Below are 25016 nucleotides of genomic sequence, written 5' to 3' on the forward strand. Positions count from 1 at the left end.
CATACCTGGAGGGGGAGTATATTCCCTCTGCTTTCGCTGCGTTGACGGACCAGTTGGTCTGGGGGCTGCAGTTTGTATGCGTTGCCTCTTGGACACAGTTCCCTTGGTTGCTAAGCTCTCTGTTTCTGCAGTGGTGCTTAGACATGTATTGGGGCTTAAGTGTTGGTCTGCGGACTGGGCTTCTGAAAAAAGCTCTGACTGGGTTACCATTTCAAGGCAATTGTCTGTTTGGGGCTACCCTGGATGACATTGTTATGAGTCTCACAGGAGGGAAGTGTAAATGTCTTCAACAGTCTGAAATGGGGAAAAGGGCCTCGTAGTGGATGCAGTCCTTCTCGGCACGCAATGGAGCTGGTCTGGTGAGCTGAGAGTGTAGCTCCCTAGACCCACGGACAAAGCCCCTTCAGCATGAAGGTGCGCCCTCACCTATGTCCTAGTGTTCCGTGCCTTGAACCCCGGAAAGGGTTTTTTCCTTCCAATTGGCATGTCACCAGACTGTTGGCAGTTCTCCTTGGGGCTGTGCAAGCCCTGTTGCTTCAGGGTGTGCTTGTCCTGGTTCCAGTGGGTACCAAAAATGACAGGCGGTGGCCCGGTCGGCCAGTATTGGTCCACGGGGTGGTCCCTTCACCAGGACATGTTTCATTGGATAGGACTCCGATGGGGCACTCCCGAGGTAGACCTCTAGGTGTCCCGGCTTAAAGGAACGGTACTGAGGTTTTTGGCAAGATCACGGGCTCCGCTGGTGGACACTGCAGACTCTCTGGTGGCCCCGTGTGGCCAGTATAGTCAGATCTACGCCTTTCCTCCTCTCAAGATTCTGCTGCAGCTTTTGTGCTGGATCGAGGCCAAAGGGATTCCGGTCATTCTAGTGGGCCCGGATGGTCTTGTCGGCCTTAGTATGCCGACCTGGGGCGCTTGTTCGCTGATGTCCCTTGGTAACTGACTCTCAGGGAGGTTCTACTGTCCCAAGGGCCGATGTTCCATCCTGCTTCAGTCTCTGGTTTTTGAAGGCCTGGCTGTTATGAGCCAGGTGCTGTAGTTAGGAAACCTTCCTCTCGGAAGATTTACCACTGGACAAGCATAGTATACATATGCTGGTGTGAGGGGCTTACCATTTACCCTTGTTCTTTCTCGGTGGCTCGGATTTTGACCTGCCTTCATGGGGGGGTTGAGCAGAACTTGGCCTTAAGTACCATCAAGGGCCAGGTGACCGCCTTGGCGGTTTTCTTCGGCATCCCCTGGTCTCCCACTCTCTGGTGCGTACTCTTAATCAAGGGGTTCAACATCTGCCTCCACCGGTGCAGTCGCTTCTACCGCTGTGGGATCTACTCTTGGTGCGTTCGGTTATACAGGAGCCTCCCTTTGAAAATATTCGGGAGATTCTTCTGCTTATTTTAATTATGTGGGTTCTTGTGAGCCAAAGATGGACTGATGCCTCTGTGAGGTGAAACAAATATAGATAAGCTGCAAACACTAACCACGTTTCATTGTGTGCATAAACCAAAAAATATAAATAAACGTGCCTGCGCTGAAAAAACAGATATATCCCAAAAGTTGGGAGGTGCATATATAGTGTAAAACTATACTACAAAATTTCAATATAAAAAAAAAAAAAAATGCTAGTAATATATAAATTATAGAATGAATACAATCCTTATATAAAAGTAATCCCATAAAGTGCAACATGCAAAAAAACAATATATATATGTGGTTATAAATATAAGATCAGAGTGCAAAATCAAGTGTCCACATTTAAAAAGTTCAATTCATTGATATCAACACATAAAGTGCAAGTAAGTGGTGTCCACAAAAAACAGTGTTCCTCATGCTCCTCCTTAATGGTGTTCACAATCCAGCATGCTTCAGTGCTCTCCTGTGACCCCCCACTTGTGCTTGCGCTCACCTCTGAGCGTGTGACACGATAATTAAACGGTGTCTAAACACGCATTGGTGCCACCCCTAGGGCTCATACAGGGTATGCTGGTATAAACTCCACCACTCTCAGATGTCATCAGATAGTCTCACATACAAGAAAGAAAAAGCTCCATAGTGTGATACAGTTGGGATTTATTTAAAATATTAAAACTTCCCTTCAGAAGGGTACTCACAATATGTAGGTGCGTGAGTGCACCAATCTTTCCAGAGAGTGTTTGTATAAAACAAGCGTTTGTATGGCGTGCAGTGTGCCGTTCCTCATCTACCTCTGTTGCTGATAGCTCCGTCCTACCCCTCTCCGACGCGTATTCGGCACGGGGATCACGTGCCTTCCTCTGGGGGATCCGAGATCCCCCAGAGGAAGGTACGTGATCCCTGTGCCGAATACGCGTTGGGGAGGGGTAGGACGGAGCTGTCAGCAACAGAGGTAGATGAGGAATGACACACCGCACGCCATACAAACGCTTGTTTTATACAAACACTCTCTGGAAAGATTGGTGCACTCACGCACCTACATATTGTGAGTACCCTTCTGGAGGGAAGTTTTAATATTTTAAATAAATCCCAACTGTATCACACTATGGAGCTTTTTCTTTCTTGTATGTGAGACTATCTGATGACATCTGAGAGTGGTGGTGTTTATACCAGCATACCCTGTATGAGCCCTAGGGGTGGCTCCAATGCGTGTTTAGACACCGTTTAATTACCGTGTCACATGCTCAGAGGTGAGCGCAAGCACAAGTGGGGGGTCACAGGAGAGCACTGAAGCATGCTGGATTGTGAACACCATTAAGGAGGAGCATGAGGAACTGTTTTTTGTGGACACCACTTACTTGCACTTTATGTGTTGATATCAATGAATTGAACTTTTTAAATGTGGACACTTGATTTTGCACTCTGATCTTATATTTATAACCACATATATATATTGTTTTTTTTTTTGCATGTTGCACTTTATGGGATACTTTTATATAAGGATTGTATTCATTCTATAATTTATATATTACTACTATTTTTTTTTTTTTATATATTGAAATTTTGTAGTATAGTTTTACACTATATATGCACCTCCCAACTATTGGGATATATCTGTTTTTTCAGCGCAGGCACGTTTATTTATATTTTTTAGATTCTTCTGCTTGCTCTGTCCTAGACGGTGGCTTTTTTAGTTGCTATCACTCTGCTCGCAGATTGTCAGAACTGTAGACATTACCATATCATACTTCTTACCTGGTGATCAACAAAGATGAAGTGGTTTTTCGCCCTTGTCTGTGGTTCCCTCCTCTGTTTCCTTTTGATTAAGGATGTTGTATTGCCTTCCCTGTGTCCGAGGTCAAAATGTCCTAAGGGATTTACCTTACATGTCCTGGATGTGTTTGTGTGATTCGGGTGTATTTGGCAGTCACAGGGCCTTTTCGGAGATCAGACTTACTGTTTGTGATCACGGACGGACCAAAAAGGGGGCTGTCTGCTTCTTCTGCGACCTTTCTAGATGGCTCAGACAGACGATGACTCTGGTCTATTCTATCAGGGGTTGGGTCCCTCCTTTCCCTGTTACGGCGCATTCTACTTGGCTGCTTATTGCTTCTGGGGCCTTCCATCATCAGGCATCAGCTGCGCTGGTTTGCAAGGCGGCCACTTGGTCGTCGGTGTGCACAAAATTCTACAACATGGCTGTGCTGGCATCTGAGGATGTTTCTTTTGACTGCAAGTTGTTGAAGGCTTCTGTTTAGAGGGTCTATTCCCTCTTGAAGGGGTATTGTTCAGGTTGGGCTCCAGTTTGTTTCTGTGTTGAGCTCCTGTTACCTGGTTGGCTCTTGTGTTAGCCTTGGGATTTTTCGTTGTCCCACCCCTCATGTTTGGCACTGCTTTGGGACGTCCCTATGGATCTGAATAAGGAAGCGCTGTGTCTGTCAATGAACAAATGAGAAAATAGGATTTTTGACTTACCGTAAAATGCGCTTCTCTGAGTTCCTTGACAGACACAGCACCCCTCCTATGGAGTTTTTAATGCTTCTGATTCTGCTTGGGACAAAACTGAAGGCCTATAGCAGAGAGGGGGGTGTATATCACCTAGGACTGCCCATGGTCGTAGCCAAGTCTTTTTTCGGCCTAGTGTCCTACTCCTGTAGGGGGAAATATAACCCTATGGTTCTGAATAAGGAAGCGCTGTGTCTGTCAATGAACTCAGAGAAACTGATTTTACGGTAAGTCAAATATCCTATTTTTAGTATTAATTATCTTTGTCCACTGGCAACACTGTATTTGTATCATCTACGTTATATTTGGTAATATTTAATTATTCTAACGTTTCTTTTGTGTATAAATAAATTTGATTGTTATTCTTTTCGCACAGTCACATTCGTTTGAATTCTATCCGTAATAGCTGCAACTGCTTTGGTTGATTCTTATATAGACAAATGGTTTTAATCACTTATTTTATGTATCATTAAGTTTATAAGTGAGGTAGGTAGAAATTGCCATAACAGTGGCAAGACGGAAGCCTTTTCTTACGAACAAAAACATCCAAGCCCGGCTAAACTTTGCAAAAAGCATGTGGGAAATTGTGTTATGGTCTGAGGAAGCCAAGGTTGAACTTTTTGGCCATGATTCCAAAAGATATGTTTGGTGCAAAAACAACACTGCACTTCACCAAAATAACGCCATACCCAGAGTGAAGCATGGTGGTTGCAGCATCATGCTTTGGGGCTGTTTTTCTTCTGTTGGAACAGGGGCCTTAGTCAAGGTAGAGGGAATTAAGAACAGTTCCAATTACCAGTCAATATTGGCATAAAACCTTCAGGCTTCTGCTAGGAAGCTGAACATGAAGAGGAACTTCACCTTTCAGCATGACAATGACCTAAAGCATACAGCCAAATCAACAAAGGAATGGCTTCACCAGAAGAAGATTAAAGTTTTGGGATGGCCCAGCCAGAGCCCAGACCTGAATCCAATTGAAAATCTGTGGGGTGATCTGAAGAGGGCTGTGCACAGGAGATGCCCTCGCAATCTGATGGATTTGGAGTGATTTTGCAAAGAAGAGTGGGCAAATATTGCCAAGTAAAGATGTGCCATGCTAATAGACTCATACCCAAAAAGACCGATTGCTGTAATAAAATCAAAATACTGCTTCAACGAAGTATTAGTTTTAGGATGTGCACACTCATGCAACCATATTATTTTCGTTTTTTTATTTTTACTTCCCTCCACCTAAAAGATTTCAGTTTGTTGTTCAATTGAGTTGTACAGTTTATAGGTCACATTAAAGGTGGAAAAAGTTCTGAAATTGTTTATCTTTGTATAATTTTTTTAAATCACAGAAACCTGACATTTTAACAGGGGCGTGCAGACTTTTTATATCCACTGTATGTCATTACTTTGACAGTAAATACCAGGGTTATGGCAGCAGCTAGCTGCCATAACCCCCGGTACTGTTTTTTTTACTGTGGGCAATTCGGCGTTGGATAAAAGTGGTCCCATGTTTAGATTCACCACAGGATCGCTTTTAAAGGCCGGTGGCAGGAGAGGCGTCGCCTGTGGAGATTTCTAAGTACCGTAGTTTGGCGCCTAACCACAAGTGTGCGCAATTTTAAAGCATGACATGTTAGTTATCTACTCAGCGTAAAGTCATCTTTCACCTATAATGTGATCCTAAAACCCTTGTTTTTTTTTTTTTAAATAACAAATATGTCATACTTACCTCCACTGTGCAGTTCGTTTTGTGGTCCCGTTTCTCCTCTTCTGGGGTCCCTCAGCGTCGCTGGTGGCTCCTCCCTGCATCAAGTGTCCATGTTGAAGAAGGCTCTCCTAAGGTGGACACCCATGCGGGAGCGCTTCCGAGTCCTGCATCTGTGTCCATTCACACAGAACTTAGCACTCAAACCCGCCCCCACCCCCCCCCCCCCCCGGTGCCGCATCACTGGATTTGATTGACAGCAGCGGAAGCCAATGGCTGCCCTGCTATCAATCTATCCAGTCAGGACACGAGACACCAACTAGAGCTGGGGTGATCGTTCCCGGACGGATGATCACAGCTTTCAGGTAAGTGGGGGCTGGGGGGCTGCAGCACTACAGAAGGTTTTTCACCTAAATGCATAGAATGCATTTAGGTGAAAAACCATGAGGGTTTACAACCATATCCAATGAGAATTATCAATGTGTTAGCGATGATCCCGTGGGGTCGCTACGTTTTTCAACAGCCACACATTTAACCCTGCTGGTCAGACATCCATTTTTGGCACACTTTCCCAGAATAGTGAATAGTCTCTTGCTTGTTTTTGTTGTTTTTATTAGGGGATTAACTTGGATGGGGAAAAGGGAGATGGGATGCCCAGAAAATGAACAATTCTTAGTAGAATAAAAGTAGTTGCGTCTATGCTTTTTAGTAGAATAAAAGTAGTTGCATCTAGATCTGACAGTCTCTCCCTCCTGCACTTTTCATTCACTACAATACTTGAGATCACTTCTGCACATCTCCTCCAGCACAATACTTAAGATCACTTGCTTCACTTCACTGTCCAAATCTAGATTTCTGTCACATTAGCACATGGCTAGGCCTCACTCTGAAAAAGTCCTAGTGTTTTCCTGATAGCCCATTACAGGCAAGGGTCTACAGTCCCCTTTTAGGTAGTAACCATTTTACAAGAGAAGAATAAATGTGCTAATTGATACTTGATGGACTACTGATCCCAGCAGGTCCTATGCAAATCCTGCCAGCCCTCCTGGCTGCAGCAACTTGACTTCACAACAACTCCACAGTCTCTCCCTCTGGCTCCACATCCAACTCCTGGCATGTCTCTTTCAGAGCTTTCCACTGTGCTTTTCACTCACCAACCATGGCATGGATCCCACCTGAAATGACTTTCTCCGGAAGTGAACAAAAAACGTCTATTACTCTTTGTCGAGAAAGTTGCTCTTCTTATTACTTGTGGGATATTTATTAGTTTGCCAAGTATGTTAGAGAGGTACAGGTGCTACATTGATAATTTATTCAATGGTAACTTGTGGGCTTAGTGCTATTTTTTTTCCTTAGTTGCTATTTTGTGTAAATTTTTCTATTTTTAGTTCTTTTTTTTCTGTGTGACAGTGTGTCTATATGTTATTCTGTACTTGTAAAGAAAAAAATCTCTAAATAAAATTTGATCAACACCATCTTTCACATTATACAGAAAAGTTGGGGTAACTATTGTGTTTTTTTTAAATTCATTAAATTGTATATTTTCCCCAAAAAATTGCGCTTGATAGACCGCTGCGCAAAGACAAAAATAAAATTTTGCAACGATCGCCATTTTATTCTCTAGGGTCTCTGCTAAAAACAAATATGTAATGTTTTGGGGTTCAAAGTCATTTTCTAGCAACAATTTCTGATTTAGCCCGGGTTCACACCACAACGGGCTGCGGATCGCACAGGAGCGCTGTGCGTCCCTGTTCACCGTTTCAGGGACGAATCAGGGCCGATTCTATGCCTGAATTCGGCCCTGAAACGCAGCCAAAGACGCACAGCGTTTTTGTGCAGTGCGCACCGCAGCCGCCCCGGAGATATGTGAACTGGCTCCATAGGGAGCCAGTCACATTCTCCTGCTATGCGAATTAGAGGTGCGGAAACGCACCTCTAATTCGCATAGGTGTGAACCCGGGCTTAAACTTGTAAACAAAAAGTTCCAGAAAAGGCCTGGTCAGCAAGTGGTAATGCTGGCCATATACATGCAACTTGATAGAGCAGGCTTTTTTCTAATCCTAAAGCAGTTGAAGACATCAAATGATGGTATTGATTGCTAGGAGGTGAAATTGAAATTGTCCTAACTTTACTCAAAAGTCTTCAACAAAATTGCAATAGCTCCTTTGTTTTAAAATTTTTTAATAAACTGTATTGAAGGTGTAAATTTATTTCCCAGTTTTGACTTCACAATTGACATAATGCTTGTGGTCAGTAGTACTCCAGGAGGTAGATTGCTTAGTTATTCTGTTTTTTTATGTGCAAATCCCTGTGGATGGAAAGTGGTTGCAAGGGAGTTGAAATTGTACGTGTATGACCAGGTTTACTTTTTAAAATAGTGTAGAGCAAAGAGCCTAGCCCTTAGCAGGCAATCAAAACCTGTCTTGTACTGGCAAGAGTCAATTTTAATAGGTGGGTGGTCAGGTTGTCACTCTTTGTACCTCCTCTGCTTTTTTAAATAAGGTTTATTATGTGTTATGGAATTAGAAAGTCAAAATGCTAGAGAGAAATGTATTAGAATATACTGTATGAAGCAGTCTGCCAGCAACTTTTCCAGTGGCAGCTGGTGAAGTTTTAGGATGGGGGGTGCAAAACCCCACCCTTCCTTTTTGACCCCTTACACTTCTCATAAGCCCCACCCCTTATAGATTCCACCCACTTTGTCCCCTGTATTCCACTTGCTTCCACCCATAGTGACAAGATTATACAGCTCAGCATCAGAGGACAGAGTATACAGCCCCAGCATGACAGGACAGAGTATACAGCTCAGCATCACAGGACAGAGTGTACAGCCCCAGCACCACAGGACAGAGTGTACAGCCCCAGCACCACAGGACAGAGTGTACAGCCCCAGCACCACAGGACAGAGTGTACAGCCCCAGCACCACAGGACAGAGTGTACAGCCCCAGCACCACAGGACAGAGTGTACAGCCCCAGCACCACAGGACAGAGTGTACAGCCCCAGCACCACAGGACAGAGTGTACAGCCCCAGCACCACAGGACATAGTTTACAGCCCCAGCACCACAGGACAGAGTGTACAGCCCCAGCACCACAGGACAGAGTGTACAGCCCCAGCACCACAGGACAGAGTGTACAGCCCCAGCACCACAGGACAGAGTGTACAGCCCCAGCACCACAGGACAGAGTGTACAGCCCCAGCATCACAGGACAGTGTGTGCAGCCCCAGCATAAGAATCACAGGCCAGAGTGTACAGCTCCAGCACCACAGGACAGAGTATACAGCTCCAGCACAACAGGACAGAGTGTACAGCCCCAGCATCACAGGACAGTGTGTACAGCCCCAGCATCACAGGACAGTGTGTACAGCCCCAGCATAAGCATCACAGGGCAAAGTGTACAGCCCCAGCACCACAGGGCAGAGTATACAGCCTCAGCACCACCGGGCAGAGTATACAGCCCCAGCACCACAGGACAGAGTGTACAGCCCCAGTACCACAGGACCGAGTGTACAGCCCCAGCACCACAGGACCGGGTGTACAGCCCCAGCACCACAGGACCGAGTGTACAGCCCCAGCACCACAGGACCGAGTGTACAGCCCCAGCACCACAGGACCGAGTGTACAGCCCCAACACAACAGGACCGAGTGTACAGTCTCAGCACCACAGGATCGAGTGTACAGCCCCAGCACCACAGGACAGAGTGTACAGCCGCAGCATCACAGGACAGTGTGTACAGCCCCAGCATATGCATCACAGGACAGAGTGTACAGCCCCAGCACCACAGGGCAGAGTGTACAGCCCCAGCACCACAGGACAGAGTGTACAGCCCCAGCACCACAGGACAGAGTGTACAGCCCCAGCATCACAGGACAGTGTGTGCAGTCCCAGCACCACAGGACAGAGTGTACAGCCCCAGCACCACAGGACAGAGTGTACAGCCCCAGCACAACAGGGCAGAGTATTCAGCCCCAGCACAACAGGGCAGAGTATACAGCCCCAGCACAACAGGGCAGAGTATACAGCCCCAGCACAACAGGGCAGAGTATACAGCCCCAGCACAACAGGGCAGAGTATACAGCCCCAGCACAACAGGGCAGAGTATACAGCCCCAGCAAAACAGGGCAGAGTATACAGCCCCAGCATCACAGGGCAGAGTATACAGCCCCAGCATCACAGGGCAGAGTATACAGCCCCAGCATCACAGGGCAGCGTATACAGCCCCAGCATCACAGGGCAGCGTATACAGCCCCAGCATCACAGGGCAGCGTATACAGCCCCAGCATCACAGGGCAGCGTATACAGCCCCAGCATCACAGGGCAGCGTATACAGCCCCAGCATCACAGGGCAGCGTATACAGCCCCAGCATCACAGGGCAGAGTAAACAGCTCAGCCTCACAGATCAGGATATATAGCTCAGACTCACAGATCAGGGTATACAGCTCAGCCTCACAGATCAGGGTATATAGTTCAGCCTCACAGATCAGGGAAATCTTGACCAGAGTTTGCTGCTGCAGTGAAGTTCAAAGACCAGATAGTACTGCCAGAGGTGGCTGTATATCAAGATTGGCTATATAGGACTGTAGTTCCTGTGACAGTTGTGTGTGACACATTTCACAGCAATTGCACTCATATTTAGCCAATCTTGTGATACAGAGGACAGACGGTGAGCCTGTCACTCCAGAGGTGAAGACAGAGGGTGACCCTGGCACCTTAAAAGTGAGGGCAGAGGGTGAGCCTGGTGCCTTTTTAGAGGTGAGGACAGAGGGCGAGATTGTCACCCTATGGGTTAGGACTGAGGGTGAGCCTGGCACCTCAGAGTAGAGGATAGAGGGTTAGCCTGGTGCCTTAAAGGTCAGGACTGAGAGTAAACCTGGTGCCCCAGAAGTAAGGACAGAGGGTGAGCCTGGGACTCAGAGGTGACAACAGAGGATGAGCCTGGGACCCAGAGGTGACGATAGAGGGTGAGCCTGATGCCCAGAGGTGAGGACAGAGGGTGACCGTGGTATCTCAAAGGTTAGGACTGAGAGTGAGCCTGGTGCCCCAGAAGAACAGGGTGAACCTGATGCCCCAGAGGTGATATTGGGAGAGCCTGATGCCCCAGAATTGACAGTGGGAGAGCCTGGTGCCCCAGAGATGACAGTGGGAGAGCCCGGTGCCCCAGAAGTGAGCACAGAGGGCAGGCACGGCCAATACATCTGCGGGCGTCCCCCTGCTGTCACTTCACATAAGGCACTGACAGCAAACATCCCCCCCGCAGGACACTTACCGCTCGTGTGGCGGGGCTCTCCTCCTCTTCTGAAGTGGCGGGAAGCTGCGGCTCCGGTGTCCGCTCGGCTCCTCAGGCTTCCTCCGCCGTGTCTCCTTTTCCGCCAAAGCGTTAGGCATCCAATAGGATCGGCTGACGCTTTGGCCAATCAGTGGAACTTGATTGGCTGGGAGGAAGGTTAGTTTGAAAATAGCAAAAATGTATTTGCTACCATTACACAACATGGTGGGATCACTGCGCCCTGAGCCCACCCTATTTTGAAGCCTATTAGAGCCTCTGACTCTAATCACGTGTTTCCAAATACACAACCCCCCGCCTATCCCCGCCATAGTAATTCATGCGCCTGGCGTCCTGAAAGGGGCCAGGCGCATGGATAGGGAGGGCGGAGATGTAAGGAGGAGCTGCGTCTGTTCGCCCACAATGCACAGGCAGCCACTGATCTTTTCCTTTATAAATGATCCTTTATAACGTCTGATGTTTGTTGAGTATACCTTTTGAGCATGCCTTTTAAAATAAAGGGCCCCTAAAGTCTGTAAATAAATTACCATTCCCCCCAAATGATAAACATATACAGTACATGTTAGTTGTATTCTTGTAAAATTTGTGACTATACGTTATGACCCTGACATGACTTCTGTAGAGTAAAATCTGATTGGGAGTAGGCTATTGGCCTTTGCATTTAAACCTTTGCACTTTGTGCTGTTTATTAATCAGCCTGTTTATGTGTTGCAAAATGAGTGAGGCAAAGTTCTAGTGCTAAACCACTGTGTATCCTAAACAATTTCTACTTTTTAAATAGGATGCTTGTTTTCATAATTTTTGCGTCCTTTGCTGCGCCTCGGTGCTGCTGATCATCTGCAGTATGTTTACAGTCCCTTCTATCTACATGTACTCTAACAATGACTGAATGTGAATGTAGTTTGACTACATGTTGTGACAGAAAAAGAGGTATAGGAAAGCTGGTACATGTAATTTGCCAGTACCTCTTTACATTTATATAGGTGCTAAAAGCATGGAAATTTCCTGTTGGATTTTATTCGGAGAGCACAATGTCCTATGAATCTGTCAGAAATACCCTATAGCAGGGGTAGGCAACCTTCCAGAGGCTGAGCTCTAACTGCACTCCCCCCACACACACACACTCTGTCCTCTACCCCCCCCCCCCCCCCCCCATAGCAGTGTCCTCTGCCATCCCCCACTCGGTAGTGTCCTCTACCCCCCCATAGCAGTGTCCTCTGCACCCCCTCTGTAGTGCCCCCCACCATAGCAGTGTCCTTTGTGATAAACTTGCCATATTGGCACCTAAGGTTTTGGTGGGTACTGAAATGTCTGTGGATTTTATACACTTTTGGAAACATTCCCAACCAGGCCATAACTGTGACTCAGCTGCAAACCAGAGAATAGAAAGGGAAGAGAAAGACAAGTCTATCTGTGGCTCTAAACAGCAGTGCAGACCTGGTGGAAGATCACATCTCTGCCCCATGTTTGCTCAAATGACAAAATATATTTTGTGTGTTTATTGAAGTTATGATAACAAGACGCAAGGCAGTTTATATGTTTTGCTTTACTAACTGTTGTCCTAGTATTTTTTTCTGCAGTTCTGTTACCCTGATTTTAGTGTATCTGGAATACAAATCTTCATTTTTTTCCTAGCCAATTTTGAAAGAGCAAGAGAATGCACATAAAGTTGTTCAAACACATGCTGTTACTGAATATTTAAGGATTGCCTTTGTTCTCTGTTGGAATACTTTAGGATCGTTCCCGAAAAATGGATTACTTTACTGAGCAGTCAGTGAAGTCTGCACAGAAACATCTGACGACGGTGGAGGTACAAGCACAGCAATACCGGTAAGTGTGGGAACAGTGGTTTGTACAGAGTCTGTACAGAACGGCATGGTCATTCAGTCTATTTCTCCCTGTCCTAGAATGAAACATTTGGAAAAGTTCCAGCAGACCATTCTGGAAGAGATTGAAAACTTTGAGAAAGATTCCAAGGCGTTAAAGCAAATGGAAAAAGAATTTACTGTAAGACTGTAGTTAATAGAAATTTTCTGCTTGTTTTCACCTGCATCTGTTGGTGGAAAAGTTGGCAGTGTAATAATTTCCTGCTTGTTCTTATAAGGGCTGATATTATAGATAACTAGGTTCTTATCATCTCAATGGTTATGTAGTACAATAATCAGATCTCTGGTCATGTATCATTCCACACCCTCATCCCTCATCCTCCATAGTATTATATTGTGCATCCCACAGTGATAAAATGACATCTCCAGATCATATCAGCTGCTTCTCATCCTTTCCCTATGTCTTTTAGAATTTCTGGAGCCAGCAGACGCAAGTGCTGAGTGTCTATCACAGCAATGAACAAAAAAGGTCAGTTTTACTCTTGCAGGGCAAAGGTTTTCGTCCTTCTGATTATTAAATCTGCTGTTTCTAATTTTAGGATTCATTGCCTGAAGGCGTCATTTGAAAAGAATGTATCACACTGCACAAATTTTGAAGGAAAGATTTTTACTTCTGAAGTATGTAACTACAACATACGAAAGTATTGCAAAAATTATATGTATATGTGTGTGTATATATATATATATATATATATATATATATATATATATATATATATATTATGTTTATATGTTCATGTGTACAATTTTGCTGAATGACCAGAAAGATGCACCAGTTCCAAAGCATAAAAAAATGCAACTTCTCTTATTATGATTCATTTCTAAAAACATTTACTCAGGAATTTTTTAAATAAAATATTCTGTTCAAAAACTAATGTGATATGCTTTCAGATCATATATTAACCTCTCATAGAAGCTAATTAAAAAGTTTTATTCAGATGGTACATGGTTCCAACGAGGTTGGCCCCTTATGTTCTTGGAGCCTCATTAAGCTGTTTCAGAGTTTGTGGGCAAGAAGGCTTGTTTCTCCACATTTGGTGGGAATGCCCAAAAGTCTGCAGATTTTGGATCAGTGTCTAGTTTCCTTGATTTCCTGACAGATACAAATCTTAAAAAATCCCATAAGGGCTTTATTGAAACGACCCTTTTTTTTTTAGAGGCTTCAGGGCATGTGAGAAGGTCTATCTCTTTCGTACATCTACCAGCCCATATTGCGATAGCTAGGTTGTAGAGGCCTCCAATTTAGAGATGCACCAAATGGAAATTTTGGTGCCAAAACCAAAAATGCAGGAAACCAAAACTGAAAATTAATTTTAAAAAATATATATTTTTTTATATATAATTGTATTATATTCAACTTTTAAATTAATATGAATTTAACCACTTCAGCCCCAGAAGGATTTACCCCCTTCCTGGCCGGGCCATGTTTTTCAATATGGCACTGCATCGCTTTAACTGACAATTGTGCGGCCATGCAACACTGTACCCAAACAAAATTGACGTCCCTTTTTCCCCACAAATAGAGCTTTGTCTATAATAAATATCCCCAAATTTAAACAAAAAACAAATTTCTTCCTCAGTTTAGGCCGATATATATTCTTCTACATTTTTTTGGTAAAAAAATCACAATAACCGTATTTCAAATTTGCGATCTGCGATTTTTATCGGGATTGCGGCAGACAGATCTGACACTTTTCACACTTTTTTGGGACCATTGACATTTATACAGCGATCAGAGCTAAAAATAGCCACTGATTACTGTATAAATGTCACTGGCAGAGAAGGGGTTAACACTAGGGGGCAATAGGTGTTCCTATATACTAGGAACACACGATCTGTCTCCCCTCCCCTGCCAGAACGTGTATTTGTGTGTTTACACACGCAGATCCTTGTTATGGCTCTGTCAAGAGCGATCGCGTGTGCCCGGCGGACCCGCCGGGTACGTGCATTGGCTCCTCAGTACCACGGTGGGCGCACGCCCCCTATACACCTTGAAGCGGCCGCCATACAGTTGCAATGATTCGTGCAGGGGAGCCATTCTGCCACCGTCAAACGACGACGGGCGGACGCCAAGCAGTTAAATTAACATGAATTTATTTTCTGCCATTATCGGTACCTTTAGTGCAAGAAAAGCTCAAGAGGAATGAATCCCTTAATTCTGTTGTCTTCAAACCGGTCCATTGCGCTTCCGTTGTGGTCTTAAAAATGTTGCTTGCTGCATTTTTGATCAGTTAAAAAAAAATGCACCTCCCCGTTGAAATGCATTGAAAGCGCAGCAAGGAGATGCATCAATAACGCACCCGTGTTACGTTTTCTTGGTGTGGTTTTTGAGTCACATGACCTATCAAAAACCCACTATAAGTACAGTAAAATATGCGGTAAAATCTCGGCAAAATCACGTGCATCTACTGTTTTTGACAGGTACTGTTCTCCACTTCCGGGAGACGGTGCCTCTTCCTTCCTCTGCCACTGGACCAATTAGAAAGCGCAGCGCGCTTCGCTCATGCACCATAGGGAACCAACTGTGAAGCAGAAAGGCTTCACTGCCGGGTTCCCTTAACAGTAATCACGGCGGCTGCACCTGGCAGCCGATCCGAAGATCGGCTGGGGTGCCGACATTGCAGGATCCCTGGACAGGTAAGTGTCCATATATTAAAAGTCAGCAGCTGCAGTATTTGTAGCTGCTGACTTTTAATTTTTCGTGGGGGGGCTGGAACTTCTCTTTAATGCGGTTCTATACCCTCAGCAAAAAAAAAAAAAAAAACCCTGTAAGGCAAAGGCATAATGAGCTAGTACGCACCACATACTAGCTCATTATGTAATACTTACCTTAGAACGAGGTCCCCGTATTGCAGGCCAGTCCACACCGAGGGAGCTAACATTTTGCCCTCGGTGTGTCTTCCAGGTTCGCGGCTCCAGCGATGAGAGTGGTTGGAGCCGCAATGACATCACACTCGTGCATCTGCCGGACCTTCAGCCGGGTATTCACAATGCATGCACCGCTGACGTCAGCGGCTGCATGCAAAGTTAATATCTCCCAAACTGTACAGGTTTAGGAAATATTAATTTTACCTACAGGTAAGCCTTATTATAGGCTTACCTGTAGGTAAAAATTAGAAAAGTGGGTATACAACCACTTTAAGTAGACTGGAAAGTGATCTAATAGGTTGTAAGCGACACCAGAGTTTCCAGACAAGACCTTTTTTGTTTGTCCAGTCCTGACGGAAAACCAGAATTCAATCAGCAATTACAGCCAATGGCTGCAAGTGCTAATCTATGTATTCTGGCAGGGGGTAGTGGGGAAAGGACCCCCCCCCCCCTCCTATCAGAATACAATACAATAGAAAAGTGGGAGAGATCCCTGCATCAACATCATTTGTGTTCATGTGGAGGTCTGTCTTTTTTTTTTTTTTCATTCAACCCACTGGTTGAACAAAAAAAAAAACTGCACATGTATACTTGGCTTTAGTCCTATGGCATATGACAACTTTTGCAACAGCTTCCAACATCACTGTTTTCAGTGGTATTTTGTAGAAATGCTATTTGTTCTGGGTAAGTGACTAAGAGTAGTCATGGACAGTGAACTGGTATTTCCATAAGAATGTGTCAGCAATAGTACCCTTGATACTTTCTCAACACACATCACTTCCCTGTGCATTCCTTGTACCGGTGCTTGGGAGCCGGTAACAGGTGCTATCTTTCAAAGCAGCTGTTGACTAGCTTGCTGCGGTGTTGGTTGGCCATGTGTCAAAGGTAGAGTGTCCTGTCCGACTTTGCAGCTAGTGTTTTATGGCACATAGGAAGATGGGACAAAGTTCTACACCTTTCTTTTTCCCCATCAGGAACTAAATAAAAAAAAAATAGTATTCTTTAAGATGCAAGTTTCAGGGCTGCCATCTTGATTATGGCTATACCAGGAAAGAACATGCAGCAAGTAAGTATGAAGACATCCCCTATATGTTTATTTTTAATCAATGACACACTGGGGAAGATTTACTAAAACTGGTGCGCTCAAAATCTGGTACAGCTGTGCATTAGTAACCAATCGGCATCTAGGTTTTATTTTTTTTTTTTTTTTTTTTTTTTTTTTTCCAAATAACATTTTATTTTGAATTTGTATTACAAGATTACATAAAATGCAATGAGTAATAAAATTTAAGAAAGGATGAGGAAAAGGAGAGGAAAAGGAGGGGGAAGGGGGGGTAGGTAATAGAGGCCATATATGAAATACTCCCTCTCATCCTTCTCATATCACTGTTCAGAACCATATAAGTCATTTAAACATTTAATGTAAAGAAAAAGGGAGGGGGGAGAAGAGTAGAAAGGTAAAGAAGAAGGGGGGGGGTGGTTGTTATAGTGACTTGATTACTTGTCAAGGTGGGTCCTCCCGGAGGTGCCACAGTTCCCATATTTTATTATGTGCTTCCAGCCTGTCCTGTATTCTGGCCGTCATCCGCTCCATCAACTCCACATCTTTAATCCTGGCGTATAGGGCTTCAGGAGTGGGGGGGGAAGTTTTTTTCCAATGTAGGGCGACAAGACATCTCGCCGCTGTAAGAATATGGCGCATTAATTTTTTATATGGCTTAGTGATTTTTAGTTGTAGGACCCCTAGAAGGAAGGACTTGGGAGTCATGGGGACCTGTATTTCCAAAAGACCGGTCAGCAATCGGTGTACCTCAGCCCAGTAGGGAGTGATCAGTGGACAGCTCCAATATATGTGGAGGAGTGTTCCCTTTTCTTTCTGACAGCGCCAACAGCGGTCGGAACTGGTGGGATATATGGCATGAAGGGTATCCGGAGTCATATACCAGTATAGGATTATTTTATAAGCGTTTTCTTTGTATAGCGTACAAAGGGAGCTTTTCGCCGCCTGGGTCCATATCGTCTGCCATTGTTCCATTGGAAGTTCCTCCTCGAGGGCCTTTTCCCATTTGATCATATAAGCATGTTTACCCTTGGTTTCTAATGGGTAGGCATTTATTATTTTGTAAATATCAGAGATTAGGCCCTTCTGGGCTGTACCTCCCATAATCAGGTTTTCGAAAGGCGTTGGAGGGGAGAACTGTAGGTCAGACGCTATGGACAGGGCATAATGGCGTATTTGCAGGTAGCTGTAGAAGGCTTGACGTGGGAGGCCATATTTGGTCTGGAGATCAGAGTATGGCAATAGCCTGCGGGTTCTAGGGTCTACTATGTGTCCATAGTGGAAAAGGTTCCGTGACGACCACGGGTGAGACATCTGGCGAGTGAGGCTGTCTGGGATTTTGGGGTTGCAGATAAAAGATGTTAAGACCGATTTTTCTGAGGACAACTCATGTTCATGTGATATTTTATTCCACAGTCGGCGAAGATGGGACACGGCTCCCAGTAGGCGCTCAGGGGGGACCCCTGCCCTCGCGTTCCATAGTAGGTTATTAGGGTGGGTTGGAGCTAGCCATATTTTTTCAATCTCCGTCCACCTATTATAGGACCGTTGAGTAAACCAGGAGGCTATAGCTCGCAATTGGGTAGCTTGGTAATATTTAATGAGATTGGGGAACGCGAGACCCCCGTCCGAGCGTGCCGCCATCATCACCGACCGAGGGACCCTATGTCTCTTGTAGTTCCAGGTAAATTTAAAAAGGTCAGATTGCAGTTTACTCAGGTGGTTACGGGGGACAGGGATGGGTAGAGTCTGGAAAAGGTAGAGTAGTTTTGGGAGGATTGTCATCTTAATCGATGCGATCCGACCTAGCAGGGAAATATGGTGTTTTTTCCAGGATGTCAGTAGGGCTCTGATGGAACGGTATATGGGGGGGAAGTTTTCCTGATATAAAGTGTTGAATTTTGTAGTGATATGTACCCCTAGGTATTTTAAGGAGGTGGTTTTCCAGTGATATGTGAAATTTGCTTTCAGATGTGTCGTTTCCGTGTCCGAGATGTTGATTGGGAGGGCCTCCGACTTAGAGGTGTTAATTTTATAGCCCGACAGGGCACCGTACCTGTCCAACTCTGCGTGTAAGTTTGGTAAGGAAATTCTAGGTTGGGTTAGGGTGAGGATCACGTCGTCCGCGAACAACGAGATCTTGTACTCCCGACCTCTAACGGGGACCCCCCTAATGTCCTGATTACCTCGGATAGATGCCGCTAGGGGTTCGACACACAGTGCGAATAATAGGGGTGACAGTGGGCATCCTTGGCGTGTGCCATTTGTTATCGAGAAAGCTGGGGAAATGGCGAAGGGAGTTCTGACTTGTGCGGAGGGATTTGTATAAAGGTGTTTTATGGCTCTCAGGAACGGTCCTCGAAATCCCACGTGTTGTAATGTGGCGAACAGGAAAGGCCACCCAAGTCGGTCAAAGGCCTTTTCAGCATCCAGGCTGAGTAGCAAAGCCGCCGTTTTTTCCCTATTCGCCACATCCACCAGGTCAATCACCTTCCTAGTGTTATCCCCTGCCTGCCTAAGGGGGACAAAGCCCACCTGGTCCTTGTGAATCAGGGATGGGAGAATCATGTTCAACCGGAGTGATAGTAGTTTAGTGAAAATTTTTAGGTCTGAGTTCAGCAGAGCAATGGGTCTATAGTTGGCACATAGGGTGGGGTCTTTTTCTGGTTTAGGGATCAGGGTGATATATGAACGCTGCATATCTGACGGGATGGGGGAGTCTCGATAAAAGGCATTGAAGAGTTTACACATATGGGGTAAGAGGATGGGGAGGGTGGCTTTGTAATATTCGTAGGGAAGCCCGTCTGGGCCGGGGGCTTTGTGTGATGGGAGAGTTTTTATAGTCTGTTCTATTTCCTCTTCAGTGATCGGCATGTTTAAGGTGGCCAGGTCAGAAGTTTGGAGCTTTGGGACTCCACTCTCCGCCAAATAGTGCTGCATTCGGTGGAGGAGGTCTGGGGGGGCAGGATTACTTGGGATATTGGGGTTATTGTAGAGGTCTTGATAGTAGTCTGCAAAGGTATCGGCAATGTCTTTGGGGTGGGATAATAGGGAGCCTAATTTATTCTTAATTTGGTGTGGTATGGATGTATGAGAATTATCACGTAGTTTTTTCGCTAATAGGGAATGTGCTTTGTTGCCTTTATCGTAGTATAGTTGTCTTAGTCTGATGATGGCTTTTTCCACCCGCCCCATTGCCAAGTCGCTCAGGGTTGTTCGCAGTTTTATGACTTTTTTAAGGAGGGTTAGGGTTGGGGACCGTTGTAGTTGGGTTTCTAAAGCCCTAAGTTCTTTTTCAGTTTGGAGTTTTGTGGCCAGGGCGTCTTTTTTCATAGCAGAGGACAATGCCATGCATCTGCCTCGGATCACAGCCTTGTGGGCTTCCCATAGTGTGGATGTAGATATGCCAGGGGTGTCATTTTCTTCGAAATAGTGAGTTAAAGTGGATATTAATTCCGTTTTCGATGGGATGTGTTGAAGGAGGAATGTGTTTAGTTTCCAATTGTATGGTCTACTGGTAGTGGTACCTAATTCTAACTTAAGTGAGATAGGTGCGTGGTCAGACCATGAAATCGGCAATATCTGTGCTTCTTTTGTATGTCTAAGTGCAGTGTTATTTACGAAGAAGTAATCGATGCGTGAGTGCATTTGGTGGGGGGCCGAGTAGAACGTGTATTGCCGATCGCCAGGGTGGAGGGCCCTCCAGGCATCAAAGAGAGCATAACGTCTAGAGAGTCTGCGGAATAGCTTCGAGTCCCTCAGGGCACGAGCCGGTACTGTCCCGGGGCCCACCACCTGGCGATCCGCCGTTGTGGAGTGGGTTAGATTGAAGTCGCCCCCCACTACTAATAGTTCATGTTCAGATTTAAAGAGTCGGGTAAATACTTTAGTCAGGAAGTTATATTGTTTAATATTGGGGGCATACAGGGTGCAGAGAGTGAGTGCCTGTTTTTGCCACTGTCCTTGAATAATGACAAAGTGGCCATTTGGGTCGCTATATTGTGCCGTACATTTAAAGGGAGATCCATTTTTAATGAGGATGGCGACCCCTGCTCGTTTATGTGGACCTGAAGAGTGGTATATTTGGGGGAAATGTTTGGAAGCAAATGAAAATGAGCCCCCCTTATCAAAATGTGTTTCCTGGACAAATATGATATCTGCCCCAGACTGTTTAAATTCCCTCATCGCCAGATGTCTCTTTTTGTCAGAATTTAGGCCGTGAACGTTTAAAGATAAGATCTTAGCCATGGTGTCAGATTGGGGGAGGTGGGTGTCTTACCTGATGTGGAGAGGATGTTCAGAAGGCGGTGGGTTGGCTGTGTACATACCCCGAGAGAGGAGCCAGGTGGGTTCCACGGGTTATCCGTTGAGTCACTTGATGTCAGATAGGTGGGGGGGGGGGAGACGGATAAGAAGGAAGGGGGAAAGGAAGAGAGAAGAAGAAAGATAAACACGTGATTAGTACAAATCAAACAGGTATAAGTTCGAACCATTAACAAACGACCTTGAGAGGCAAAAAGGCCTAGGTCTGTACGGGATTCCAAGGATCCCCCCAACTGTGGTCCAGGCAGACCCGTCGGGTGGATGCAAGGGAGCCCTAATTTGGTCATATAAAAAACACGAACTGTAAAATAGCTACAACTGCTATCAGTTAACCAAGGGGGGGTGGTCAAAAGTGAAACCTCCTACTCTCTCAGATCTCCGTGGAGATGTGCCCATCTTGTAAACTGAAATGTGAGCTTAAGGCGTGATAAGGGGGGGACTAAGTAAACTGTAATGTCCAGGGCAAGTTCACCAGTGGTATCTGGTGGTCAAAGTGGCCATTGGTAAGCGTCCTTGAGGTGCTGTTGGGACATCTGAAGTCAGCCATTTCCGTGCTTGGTACTCTTGCGTGAAGCATCTTTGTTTCGGGATCTGTTGGATGAAGAAACCTTCTGCCAGGTTGCGGGTGGTGCGGGCGGATTGGTGATCAGGTCCCATTCTGGAAGACGGGGGGCGGATATTCCCACCGTGTTGCAGAAGGTTTGTAGGTCCTCTGGGTAACGTAGGATGGCAGATTTGCCTTGATTTTTGGCTGTAAGGCTGAAGGGGAAACCCCAGCGGTAGGGGATATTTTCTTCTTGTAAAATGCGTAGTAGTGGCTGAAGAAGTCTACGCTTCTGTAGTGTGATCCATGAGAGATCAGGGTACAGCTGCACCTGAGCATTTTTGTAAGTCACTCTGCGTGCTAAGCGAGCCTGTCGCATAATGTCCTCTTTTAGGGGGTAGGAGTTAATCCTGCAGATAATGTCTCTTGGTTGTGTAGTGGCATTCTTGGGTCGCAAGGCTCGGTGGGCTCTGTCCATTTCTATGAACTTAGTAACGGGTTCACCCAAGAGATTGTTAAACACATCTTGTAGAGTATGTTGGATGTCTTCTGGGCCTTCAACTTCTGGGATTCCTCTCACCCGTATGTTGTTCCTGCGCCCTCTGTTGTCCAAGTCTTCCATGTGACGCTGCATATCTCTTAACATGATGTGGTGGTCTTCCCCCTGGAGTTGAGTTCTGTGGACTGCCAGCTTGGTCTCCTGAATCTCTTCTTCAGCCATTTCCATTCTGTCAGTTAGATGTTTAAGGCCTGACTGGAGCACTTGTATTTCCGAGCGACACGTGGACTTTACATCCTCTATTAGCTGTCGGAAGTCCTCTTTAGTGGGGATCGCTTGCAAATATGTTTGCCACTGTGGGGGTATTGGTTGGGGGTGCTCCGGTATCGTGGACCACTGTGCCGGGGGTGTGCGGGGTGGTAAAGGTGGGGGGTCTGATGTGGTGAGGCCCAAGGCCTGATGCGCTGTTCCCGGTGGGGAGTTCCAGGTTCCACTCCAGGTTGAAGGCCGGGCAGGTGGGGTGGCCCCCGTTGTGTCCGTCCACTGAGAGCGGGGATTGGGTAGGCTCACTTTTTGGGCATAGGTGGTCTGTGGTACTGTCCAGTCTCTGGGCAAGCCCAGCGCTTGTGGGGGCGCTAATTTTTGGGCTTTTGGTGGTGGTGAAGCAGGCTCTGCGTGACTGTGGGATGCTGAGTGTGCAGCGGGTCCCGGAGGGATGCCACTAGCTGGGTGCTTGGGGACCGGCAAGGCCGGGAAGTCCACAGAAAAGACTGAGGAGGTTGGTGAGTCCGGTTCAGTGCCATGTAGACAGGGGTCTGATGCTGTCCTCAGCAAGCGAGGAAACGCCTCTGAGCACTGTGTGTACTGCTGGGGGCCATGCTGCGTTGCCTCATGAGGCGGGGATCTGGAGGGGGGACTCACCGCTCCCGGGTTGCGAGGTCCGGTTGTATTGCCCAGCGGGGCAGGTCCGGAGTCTGTGGATGACCGTTGTGGTGAATGCGGCGTCAGAGAGGTCCGGGCGGAGCTCTGAGTGTAGGCCGCAGGGGGATCCGGCGCCATCTTGGCTGTTCCGGTCTGTGGCATGTCCGTCGGCGGAAAGAAGGACCGGAGGTCCGCGGAGGTTCCCGGAGGGGGTAAGGATGATCCCCTGGCTGCCGTGGATCTGGTGGTCCTAGATTTGCCCATAAGCGTGCTGTGTAGTGTCCCCTATACGCCGTTATTTCCCGGGCTGAGAGAGAGCAGAGGGATCAGGCTGCCATTCAGAGCGGCTTCCGGTCACGCCCCCCCTAGGTTTTATTTTTAAAGCCTAATTGAACAGGCTGACGTTAGAAGCGAATTAATTACCATGCACAACTGCACCAGATTCTGTGTTCACCGGTTTTAGTAAACCCTCCTATCTCCTCCCCCCCCCCGCCCCCTGTGTATATTAAAGTCAGGATTCAATTTTTTTTCAGTGGGTTTCTTAGGTTGGCCTGCATTGTGCTGGAAAATACAGCTCCAGGCATGGGAATAGCCCTGGGACTGCCTAAAGCAGTGGTTCTCAACCTGGGGGTCGAATGACGATTTGCTAGGGATCACCGAATCCTGGGCTATTCCTGAAGCCCACACCGCTCTCCCAGCCTTTTCTCAGCCGCCCAGCTGGGTGGTTCCTGGACCCCACAGCTGCCCACTCATCCTCTTTGCAGCCGCCCATTCAGTTCACGGCATGGCTGGGGGGCAGAGACTAGAGGTCAGCTGAATGGTGAGGAATGTGAGGTGGGAGGGGCTGAAGGAAACCCTATCTCCTGATTTCGGCATAGGTGTCACTGTTGTGAGACACCACAAAGTCGGAGACACAGTGAGTAACACTACCCGTGATTATAGTTGCCATTAAAAGTCCCCACTACAGTTCTCATCAGCAGATGACCTTGATCAAGAGCACCTAAGTTGACTGATTAGAACTCCCCCCAGCACTGCCACTCATCCCAACTCCCCGCCAGCACTGCCACTCATCCCATTCCCCCACCCCCTCCCACCAAGGAGTAATAGAAGGAATAAAAATAGAGAATACATGGAAGGGAGAGGAAAATAGGGGGAGGAACAAAGAAAAAGGGAGAGAAAGAATAAGAGAAAGCACAAGAAAGACGGCTAGAGAGAGGGATGGGGGGAAAAAAAAACAAAAAATTAGGATAGATAAAATAAAAGGGAAAGAAAGGAGAACAAAGAGAAAGAGTGGTACATCCTAAAATGTACAATAAGGGGTTTTAATACTGTACAAGTGGAAGGGACTCAGGGAGCGCTAAGTGTCCGTGGGTTACTTGTCTTGCCTTGGATGCTAACAACCTATGCTACAAAAATAATTTTACTATTGGGGGTCCCCACAACTTGGGAAATTTTATCAAGGGGTCATGGCACTAGAATGGTTGAGAACCTCTGGCCTAAAGGCTAATCCAAATAGTCAATTGGTGCAACTATGCTGGTTATTATAAGCATTGGAGAAATATTCCTCTTTTTGAGCTTTAAGTGGAATACCTCTTAAGAAGACCATACCAATGCCACGTTTTTAAACACAGTCTGAAACAAAATGTGCAGAAACCGAAGATATGTTGTATTTCTTAAAAATAATGTATTGAGAGGAACATGGAATATATTTTCTCTATTTATAGATGCATGTTATGAAAGAAGACATGAAGAATGTTCAAGAATTGCTTCTCAAAAAAATGGTAATTTCCATATGTTCCAGTTTCTCCTATGTTTAATAACAGTATATAGAGAAAATATCTTACTATCTTACAGTCACTGCCTACAGATTAAATGTGAATGTAAACAGAAACTATTGTATTTCTAGAAATATGACACGCTCTCTTTAAACCGCCCACTCTTATTCCTTACCATGTTTAGTAAAAGAAAATAGAATATGAAGTGTTAATATGATGTCTTTCCTGTAGGTGGCACCAA

At 46.0% G+C, this 25016-nt stretch overlaps 1 protein-coding gene across 1 annotated transcript in view; it reads left to right on the top strand.

Moving 5' to 3' along the window:
• SYCP2 (synaptonemal complex protein 2) overlaps positions 1 to 25016 on the top strand; it is a 162624-nt gene that overhangs the window by 135289 nt on the left and 2319 nt on the right. Inside the window, exons 36-40 of the mRNA XM_073606390.1 lie at positions 12635 to 12729; positions 12807 to 12906; positions 13196 to 13254; positions 13325 to 13403; positions 24725 to 24781. Coding sequence (XP_073462491.1) covers positions 12635 to 12729; positions 12807 to 12906; positions 13196 to 13254; positions 13325 to 13403; positions 24725 to 24781 — 390 coding nt within the window. The remainder of the gene's footprint in view (positions 1 to 12634; positions 12730 to 12806; positions 12907 to 13195; positions 13255 to 13324; positions 13404 to 24724; positions 24782 to 25016) is intronic.

The sequence above is a fragment of the Aquarana catesbeiana genome, linkage group LG12 (genome assembly GCF_042186555.1).
Source record: "Aquarana catesbeiana isolate 2022-GZ linkage group LG12, ASM4218655v1, whole genome shotgun sequence".
Lineage (NCBI taxonomy): Eukaryota > Metazoa > Chordata > Amphibia > Anura > Ranidae > Aquarana > Aquarana catesbeiana.